Source organism: Odocoileus virginianus, unplaced genomic scaffold, assembly GCF_023699985.2.
Source record: "Odocoileus virginianus isolate 20LAN1187 ecotype Illinois unplaced genomic scaffold, Ovbor_1.2 Unplaced_Contig_11, whole genome shotgun sequence".
NCBI classification, from domain to species: Eukaryota; Metazoa; Chordata; class Mammalia; order Artiodactyla; family Cervidae; genus Odocoileus; species Odocoileus virginianus.
Window position 1 is genome coordinate 1,542,398 of NW_027224328.1, and position 10,151 is coordinate 1,552,548.

Here is a 10,151-nt window from a genome sequence, read left to right on the forward strand (position 1 = left end):
AAGGCTGTATATTGTCACCTGCTTATTTAACATATGTGCAGAGTACATCATGATAAATGCCAGGCTGGATGATACACAAGCTGAAATCAAGATTGCCAGGAGAAATATCAATAACCTCAGATATGCAGAGGACACCACCCTTATGGCAGAAAGCAAAGAACTAAAGAGCCTCTTGAAAGTGAAAGAGGAGAGTGAAAAAGTTGGCTTAAAACTCAACATTCAGAAAACTAAGATCATGGCATCCAGTCCCATCACTTCATGGAAAATAGATGGGGAAACAATGGAAACAGTGACAGACTTTATTTTTGGGGGCTCCAAAATCACTGCAGATGGTGACTGCAGCCATGAAATTAAGACTCTTGCTCCTTGGAAGAAAAGCTGTGGCCATCCTAGATAGCATATTTAAAAAGCACAGACATTACTTTGCCAACAAAGGTCCATCTAGTCAAAGCTATGGTTTTTCCAGGGGTCATGTATGGATATGAGAGTTGGACTATAAAGAACGCTGAGCGCCAAAGAATTGATGCTTTTGAACTGTGATATTGGAGAAGACTCTTGAGAGTCCCTTGGACTGCAAGGAGATCCAATCAGTCCATCCTAAAAGAAATCAGTCTTGAATATTCATTAGAAGGACTGATGCTGAAGCTGAAACTCCAATATTTTGGCCACCTAATATGAAGAACTGACTTATTGGAAAAGACCCTGATGCTGGGAAAGATTGAAGGCAGGAGGAAAAGGGGATGACGGATGATGAGATGGTTGGATGGCATCACTGACTCGATGGACATGAGTTTGAGCAAGCTCCGGGAGTTGGTGATGGACAGGGAAGCCTGGCGTGCTGCAGTCCATGGGGTTGCAAAGAGTCGGACATGACTGAGTGACTGAACTGAACTGGGGTTCAGTTTGAACTAAGTATTGTTCTAAGTCCATTTTCTTGTATTAACTAACTTAATTTCTAGCTAATAATGAAATTTCTACCAAATTCTAAATAAACAGCTGGTCAACTAGAGAGGTAGAGATGAAACTTGGACAACATTTGCATCAACATGTACACATTACTGTATTTAAAATGGATAACCAGCAAGGGCCTATTGTATAACACAGGGAACTGTGCTCAATGTTATGTGGCATCCGTATGGGAGGAGATTTGGGGGAAGAATAGGTACATATATAGGTATGGCTGAGTCCCTTCGTTGTTCTCCTGAAACTATCACATTATTACTCATCTATACTCCAATACAAAATTTTAAAAGCTAAACAAAAGAAAAAAGAAAGTTATAGAGTGAAAAATTTTTAATTGACATAAATTCCTCTCAAGTCAGTTAGACTATTTACTGAAATTTTGCTCTATACAGCTCTCTGAAAACATACATGGAAACCACTTTCCAGGAACAAATCATTATAAAGCTAAGGTTTTATAATAGGTATGTCTTCCAAAAAATGTTATATTATTCTGTTTCTTCCTTTCTAGTATGAGATGCAAGTTTTAGTATATATTGTAGGAATCACCATTTCTTAGAAACCATTTTTTTTTTACTTTTATTTTAACATACATAAAGGCAGCTTATAATTGCACTGGATACAAAAGACAAACAAATAAACGTAATTTATTGCACTTAGGAAATACTTCACATGAAGTATTGCACATGATAGAATTGTATCAGGAAAGACACACATTTATAAGGAGATAGAACTATTATTATTCCAGAATTTAACAATACAGACTTTTTCCTGATAGAGATTTGCCACATCACATATTTCACATTTTCCAACACTTTTGTCTGTTTTACAAATATTCCTCATATTCTTTGTTTTTTCCCTTATCTTTGTGAGAGACTATATATAAGGCAATAATTTATATACCATTGAAAAAGACAAGCTTACAGAGAAGAAGTGAAAAAAATAATATAAATACCTAATCACCCCATTGTTTGGGGGAGAAATGAAAAAAAAAAAATCCTGACAAACTTCTTTAAAAAGAGAGAAATATTACAAAGCTTCATTTCATAAGCATTTGCCCGTTTACTAATATCCTTGGAGTTAGTAAAATGCATTTAGACGAAATCTCTGTGCTACCAGTTAAAATTTCCTTTGTTTACATTCAGTTTTTAATACCACTGTCTAATTCCTTCATACAGTACAAGTGCATGAAGGGCATACATTGTTTGTAGTCATCCAACAATAAATAATAACTCTAAACCTAGTTATTTTATTATCTCTGAATTAAAAATATATAAAGTGCACTCAAAAGCTTTGAAGTCATTTTTCTCATCCTTGGACAAGATTTATCAGTCAACCTGTGATACTTTCAGATCATGGCAGGAGTATTCCATAATGCAGACATGCCTGGAATTTTCCTCCCTTTTTTCCAGTCTTGTGTGGAAGAAAGTTTCCCAAATAATACAAAGCTTTTTTTTTTCACAAAGTCTTTATGGGAAACTTCTGACCAAAGAGCGGCATGCAGCCACACTTGTCACATTTCCTAGAGTTCCATGTTAGAATGTCCTCTTTATTTGGAACGTTTGCTACATATCCAGTGTAAATTCTTGTCACATTCTGTGCTGCTGACCTCTGCACTGTTCAGAACTGCACAGTTCTCAGACCCCGTAAGGTTGAACCTGTCAAACAATAAAGAAACCGGAATTAGTTTAAGCCCATCATTTCCGTTCAGTTATATGAAAATCAACTTTGTGGTGGTGGTGGTGGTGATGGCTTCTGCTTTTTACTTTTTAAGCTGGAATGCATGAGGCAAGTACGCCAGTCAAATGATCACAGAACAATCTGTAGAGACAGTAGTCAAAGATGGAAAGGAATAGTATGTGGTGAGAAGATACACACTTGAGAGCAAAGGGCTCCATTCATTTGGCTGGTGTGTCACTACAGGAGTGACTCTTGTTTATTTTTGAGTTCACAAACCCTTCTAGAAACTTCCCAGGAAGTGCACACATTCAACAATCATGCATGTTAATTCATACAATTTTGTGGGTGTGGGGCATACTAAGGATTCTTTTTCTAGAGATTTAAACTAATTCTCTGACTCTCTCATTTTCATGAAACTAGAGACCTAGCAGTTCATTCACATCTGAGTGACAAAGATTAACATTAAACTTGTACAGTGTCCTTCAAACTTGAAAATGTACAGGTAATGGAAATAAAGTCAGCATCTTTAATTTTGGGGCAAATTTTCTCTCAGATCCATAGAAGCTTCTAATTATCAATAGGTATTGGAAATATTGTTTTTTATCCCTGTGGATATGAGAACTGGGAAAGTTAAAAGGGAATTCCTTTCCAAAAACTAGCTGTCAATAAAATACAAATATTAGATTGGAAATTTTTTTTCACATTATCATAACTTATTTCACTAGAATTTACTGAGATCAAATTACTAGAAGTACTTATCATATGAACTCCAAGCAGATAAAAAAGGATAATATTACTATTAAAGTCCTTCTTTTAGAATTCTATAGTTTAGCTGCCCTCAACCATTTTGGTAGCAGGGACAGGTTTCATGGAAGATAATTTCTCCATGGACTGGGGCAGGGGGATTGTTTTGGGATGATTTGAGCACATTACATTTATGGTACACCTTATTTTATATTTTTTTTATCAGCTCCATTTTGAATCATCAGGCATTAGATCTTGAAGGTAGGAGACCCTTCCCACAGAGTATAACATACAAAAGAGAATGTTAAAGCTCTGCTTCTAAGAGTACAACCTTCATATAGAACAACACTTTGAAAGAAAACCCAGAAAGCTGCCAGCTTTGGGAGCTGGCAGCCCTGGGGGCATAAAGAGATATCTTGAAACTCACCAGTTGTTAAATTCTTGGCCATTTGACCATTTCCATGTCTGACCAGCTTCATTTTTCAGCCCAATCCAGTGTTCAGCTCTACCCACATGTTGTTTTAAAAAGTTCTTGAAGAAAGAACAAAGGAAGTGTATGTTAAACCACCCCTCCTGATAAATATGTAATAAATTCTGTTTCTCAAATCTGCAACTAGTAAGCATTGGAGTTCAGCTGATCATTTGTATTAACTAACGATTAATAGTGCTATGTGGGTTCAGGTCATTTGGATTTCTGGTCTTTGAAGCTAAACACATCACACTTAAAAACTACACTGGACTCTCATTTGGACCTCAGGCTGATCATGTGGTTTCCTGTGACTAAGTTTTCCCGGCTCAGAGACAGACAGAATATCTACACTTAGAAGGAAACAGAAGAAAATCATGGATTATCTATATAAAATAAAAAAGAATATCAATACTTTATGGAATTCTTTTCGAATGTTATCTTACCATGTCCTCTTTAGAATCAATGACAGCAAGAGTGGCACCGTGTTTGGAGCAAGAGTTTTGGGCCAAGGTCCAGTTCTTTGTTTTCTTGGAAATAAGATAGCATTTCCCGTTGTGTTCAATCCAATCGTCTGAGCATGGAAACACATGGGTGTTTGGTGGTGCTGATGACACATATTGTCCTGGACAGTTGTACTGGCCCACTGTGAACATAAAAATGGTTTGTTTTAGCAACATAAGGAACCAAATACCGATAGGGTACAAAGTAGTTCAGGGATACTCTACTAGGTGATAAAGGAAGAGAGGAAGGAAGATGAACTTAAAAAAATTTTATGGAAGTATAGTTGACATACAATATATTAGCTTCAGTGTACAGCACACTGATTCAGAATTTTTATAGATTATGCTCCATTTAAAGATATAAAAAAAGGAAGATAAATTCTGTAAAGAGCAAGAAAGCAGTTTTTCACTTTATCTGATCTCTTATTGTATCTCATCATCATTGTACAAGGTCTAAGAAATAAGAGGGTGTCACTTTGGTCAGAAAATGGAGGGGAAATTTAAAAAATCTTGAAAATAGTCTTTTGACTCTACTTGAAAAGGGGTACAAGGTATTGGGGTTGGCTGAAAAGTTGGTTCAAGGTAACAGAAAAACTGAATGAATTTTATGGCCAGCCCAGTACATTATAAATTCCTATCAAGGTTTTGCATCTGAATGCAGAGGGGCAAGAATTTGAAGATGTAATAGATATAACTCTATATGGCAAGGTGGAGGAGAGGATACTAGCAGAGTAGCAATTCAGAATACAAAAAGGTTTATGGCTGGGGATGTATCCTAACGTTGTAAAATTTCATGTCTGTATAAAACACAAATGTATCTTGGTATAGCTGTATGTTTCAAATACCATAACAAAACTAGCTCTTGAAAGTTTCTAGACATATTCTTAATTATCTCAATTATCCATACCCACCATTGTGTGTCTTTTGAGATAAGAGACTGTCCAATTCCTTATTAATCTATGGCATAGATAGCACTTTTTAATCAACAATGAATGGGCAGCCCACACTTTTCCAGTTAAATGTCTATTTGTTTAGAAACTAAATCAGCACCTTTTGTTCCAGAGTTAAATATCTTCTCACATGTAATTTTCTCCCATGGTATTATATAAATCATAGACAATTTTTAATAGTTCTAAAGCTCTAGAAAACTAGAAAAATATTGTATCAGTTATCTAAGGAATGTAGAACCATATTTTATATTTCCTAGGAACTTGACCATGTCTGAAAAATGAGATGATCTAAGATTAAAATTCTGATTAATTTTTGATGAACTCATGAAGTGTAGACTCACCTGATAGAGCAATGAGAGCTATGATGAGAGTGGTGATGAAGACCACATTTACTACAGCACATGGGATAGGAACTTGAATGGACCCTTCATGATATGTTGCAGAGTAAGTTCCAGTGACATGACCTAAAGAGAGAAAGTGGATGATGAGGCAGGCTATATAAGTAAGAAAGAGACACTTGATTTTCTCTTGAGGCATTTAAAAAAAAATATTATATGTCTCCCTACATTCTTAAATGAAATTTATAAGTTACATTTCTCAAATTTTGAATAAGTTATTTTTGGCTAGAAATGATAGAATCCAGTCACAATAATGAGATTATAAAATATTTCCCCAAATATGTACTCAATAGCTATGAAAATTCAACATATATTATAATTGTATTCTTTAAGGTTAAACTAGTCAAAGAGATACTGTTTTCCTTCAAAGCAATTTACTATGCAATGTATGTTAAGACAACTTTTGCCTCTTCTGAAAGTTGTTTTTCCCAGCATAGATCTGCTTTCAAATTTTCCAAGAGAAGACTTTACTTCACTTCTATCTGGTTCTATTTCTCTGAACTTGTTAAAGCAAATCTTTATTTCTCATCAGCATACAACTATTACCAGAAGCAGCGCTTGGTAGTTAGGGTAGCAAGTTCAGAGCTATCTGTCTAGTTTCACTTCTCACCATGTGAGACTCAATGAAGGGGCTCAAACTCAATGCAGGAACATCTCTGGTTCCTCAGGAAGTACCAACGCATCCAAGTAGCTCATGGATGCCAGAGTCCATTGGCTTATCCATTGGATTCACACTGTCGGCTTGGACATCCAGTGGGTAAGCTGCAGAGGTGATTCTCTGATTTTACGTTATATCCATTAGTTAGGGCTATTGTTATTCACAGTTTGTTTTATCACCTAGGCAACAAAACACTCCTCTAAGAGTATACTTCCACTTTGGTTACAAGCCCTGTCCATTAATGGAGATATTTGAAAACAAATCCTCTAGTACATATCGAATCCCCCAAGGGTGGTGCTAAAAGATTGTTCACACCGAAAAAGCTAAAACAGCAGCATAGACTAAATAGTCATAAATAAAATATTCAATAGAAGATTGGGATGATTTCAGGAAAAGTTCAGAATTCCTACAATTAATTCTTTCTTATTTCAATTATGCTATTATTGAATGGTTTTATTCTTAAATATACTTTTTCTTTCAGGAAACTTAGCTGAGTCACCAAGCAATGGGTATCTGGTCACCAAAAAATTTGTGTCGCTTGCAATATCCACACTTGATGTTGTGTTCCTAAGTGAAAGATGGGTTTATCAGAGGCAATGAATGCTTTTCTAAAGCAAATCATGCTAGTAGACACATATTCAGAAAACAACTCTTTCCTTTAGATATTTTTACCTCTGTTGTTCAGAACACATTCTTTGTTACTGGATAGTTGTGTTTACAAGGAAACTCTGGTTCTTACCTTCTAGTGTTTGGGGTACCTCATTAACATGAGAGGAAGAGAGAGAGAAATGAAATGTCAAGAAAGCTTCCCAAAAAAGTTATTGGAAAACAATGGGAAAATCCTGGTGACAAGAGATGAAAAGATCTGTGGATCTTTTAGACAAACAGAAAAGGAGAAAAGTGATATAGCAAAGGTAATCATAGTTTGATGAAAAATAAAAGAAAGGGAGAAAAATGTCTGATTCATATAGAATTTGAAGTCCATGATTAGAAAGGTGAAATAGAAAAGTGAGTGCCAAAGAACAGTGCTTGCAAATTGTGGTTCTGGGGGACTCTCGAGAGCCCCATGGAGTGCAAGATCAAACCAGTAAATCCTGAAGGAAATCAACTCTGAATATGCACTGGAAAGACTCATGCTGAAGCTCCAATACTTTGGCCACCTGATGCAAAGGGCCGACTCATTGGAAAAGACCCTGATGCTGGGAAAGATTGAAGGCAGGAGGAGAAGTGGGCAGCAGAGAATGAGATGGTTAGATAGCATCACTGACTCAAGAGACATGAATATGCGCAAATTCTGGGAAACAGTGGAGGACAGGGGAGCCCGATATGCTGCAATCCATGGGTTCACGAAGAGTTAGACACAACTTAGTGACCGAATAGCAACAACAACAAATAGAAAAGTGAAATGGAGGGGAAGAGTCCCCATAGGACTAGAGAAGAAGGTTGTGTTTTCAAGAATTCTTTTTTTTCCCCCCAAGAATTCTTTATGAGGTTCTCACAATAAATTGCCTTTGGACACTATAAATATCCAAATGCTTATATAGCTATTCTCTCAGAGTCTGGAAACCTGTGTTCCCAGCAACTGGAGGATGTTTTCTTGAGAACACAAGATAAAGCCCACAAAAAGCAAAAATGGTACAAGGTTCACCAAGTCAAGAACATAATTATTTATATGAAAAATAGAATTTTTCATAAAGAGAGGCAGTGCTTCCTAGGGGATGTCCAGATGGCTATGAAAAAATGATAGCTCACTGGGCTAGGAAGGGGATTTTCTAATTAAATCTGAAAAACTGAGATGGTATAAAATAAAACAAAGAGATGGATCTTTAAGGAGTTTCTAAAATTCACCCTTGTGATTTCTTTTTGAGTCTCAGGTATTCTGTGTTCACATAGATAAATAAATATTTACTTCTTCCCACTTTCTCTTGTATCTTGCTCAAATGGAACATAGCCAAGTTTTTCCACAAAAGGCAAGCTTGATTTTCTCCCTAACTACTGATATATATCATAGGTATATAGGTATAAACATAAATAGAGATATTACCAGTATTTAGAGAATAAAACTTGACTTACTTTGTTGTTCTCTTTTCAGGTGCAAGGAGCTGGTCTCTGTTGTAGAAAAATCTTCAGAAGTCATCTTTATCCTTGTCACAATCCCCCTGGTTAGTCCTAGGTGGAGCCAACCTACTGGAAAGTCTCTGCTGGAGCTCTCGTTCCGTCTCTGAGTCTTTGAGATACCTCAGGGTTTATATTCAGCTATGTTGTCTCCACCCCCTTCCTCTTACCTCCTAATCACTCAGATACTCCTGTTCTCTTAAATTCATGCTCCAGCGGCCCAGACAGTTTGCAGTGTGTTGTTGTGGTGACCTATGGGGTTTCCCTGCTATCTGAAATGTACCTTCTCACAACTGCAGGTGCAGCATGAAGAAGCAAGCAGGAATTTCCCAGAATCTGAGATATCCTTTTTAAATTTGTAGAAAACAAATAGTTTAGGAAATAGAATATCCAAGTAAAGAATGAAAAGTTGGAGATTCCTATCTTTGAGATGGAAATAATTTGAAGAGTCATATTTCCTTGGAATCCCATTCATTCATTAAATCATACATTTAGCAACTAATATTCATTGAACATCTGCTATGAACCCAACACCGTTTGTGGTTAGAAAATTTATTGTTGACTAAGAAATTTAAGACATCTATCCTCATAGATCTTTCTCCAGTCTGGAAGTGTTTTACTTAGCGAGCTATAAACTGGCTTTTAGAAATGTGCCATTCACTTCTTCCCTGGGAACTAGTTTCTTAAGTTATCATCTAGTAAGCAGTTGCTTTAATGCAGGAAATAGAAACCTTGTGGCTGGAACTTCCTTTCTATGTTCTAAAATTGTTTATCTTAAATGATCTATTTCATTTATCTCCTCAAATTTCATGTTATATATTACTGTCATTTGGACTGCCTTATTTCCCCTCAGCAATATCTTTTTATTCTATTTTTCTCCCATTTTCTAGATTAGAGTATAATTACTATAAGAATATAATGCCATAGTATCAATGTCATCCAGATAAGTTATTAAGCTCAATGCAAAATAAGTGCAGAATGTCAATATCTGGTGATTCAAGGAGAGGATCAAAATACTGCTCTAATTAATAATTTTAGTACCCTCAAATTTTGTCATTAACATGACTTTAGTAAAGATATTTTGTTTTCAGAATAAAGCCTTTGTGAAAACGTTATGGCCAAGTGGGTGGGAAATTAACATCTACTGTAGGCTTGGGCTTCCCTTGTAGCTCAGTTGGTAAAGAACCTGTCTGCAATGCAGGAGACCCAGGTTCAATTCCTGGGTTGGGAAGATCCCCTGGAGGAGGACATGGCAACCCACTCCAGTATTCTTGCCTGGAGAATCCCACGGACAGAGGAGCCTGGAGGGCTACAGTCCACGGGGTTGCAAGAGTCGGACACAACTTAGCAATTAAACCACCACTGTAGGCTAGTAATTACCATTTACTGTAGGCTAGTTAGGAAATTACCATCTACTGTAGGCTAATTAGATAATCAAGAGGCATGGGTTCAATCCCTGGTGGGGAACTATGATCCTGCATGCCATGTAGTGTGGCTAAATATTTTCTTTTTTTTTCTTTTTTTTTCATTTATTTTAATTAGTTGGAGGCTAATTACTTTACATCATTGCAGTGGTTTTTGTCATACATTGAAATGAATTAGCCATGGATTTACATGTATTCCCCATCCCGGTCCCCCCCTCCCACCTCTCTCTCTACCCGATCCCTCTGGGTCTTC

The 10,151-nt window shown here is 36.5% G+C and overlaps 1 protein-coding gene across 1 annotated transcript; it reads right to left on the bottom strand.

Annotated features, from left to right (window-relative positions):
• Positions 1 to 1,275: 1,275 nt before the first annotated feature.
• On the bottom strand, positions 1,276 to 8,596 carry CD69 (CD69 molecule). The gene is made up of 5 exons (XM_020903187.2): positions 8,433 to 8,596; positions 5,645 to 5,767; positions 4,297 to 4,496; positions 3,812 to 3,915; positions 1,276 to 2,618 (listed from the first exon to the last, which is right to left on the bottom strand). Exons 1-5 carry the CDS (start codon positions 8,494 to 8,496, stop codon positions 2,510 to 2,512), a joined length of 600 nt encoding a protein of 199 aa, XP_020758846.2. The 5' UTR covers positions 8,497 to 8,596; the 3' UTR covers positions 1,276 to 2,509.
• Positions 8,597 to 10,151: the final 1,555 nt, after the last annotated feature.

Bases quoted from the DNA above. Each gene is read 5' to 3' on its own strand.
- CD69 (XM_020903187.2), bottom strand. From the start codon at position 8,496: ATGACTTCTGAAGATTTTTCTACAACAGAGACCAGCTCCTTGCACCTG. The intron at 4,497-5,644 runs GTGAGTCTACAC...TTATGTTCACAG, and splicing joins AGCTCTCATTGCTCTATCAG to TGGGCCAGTACAACTGTCCA. The intron at 3,916-4,296 runs GTAAGATAACAT...TCTTTCTTCAAG, and splicing joins TTGATTCTAAAGAGGACATG to AACTTTTTAAAACAACATGT.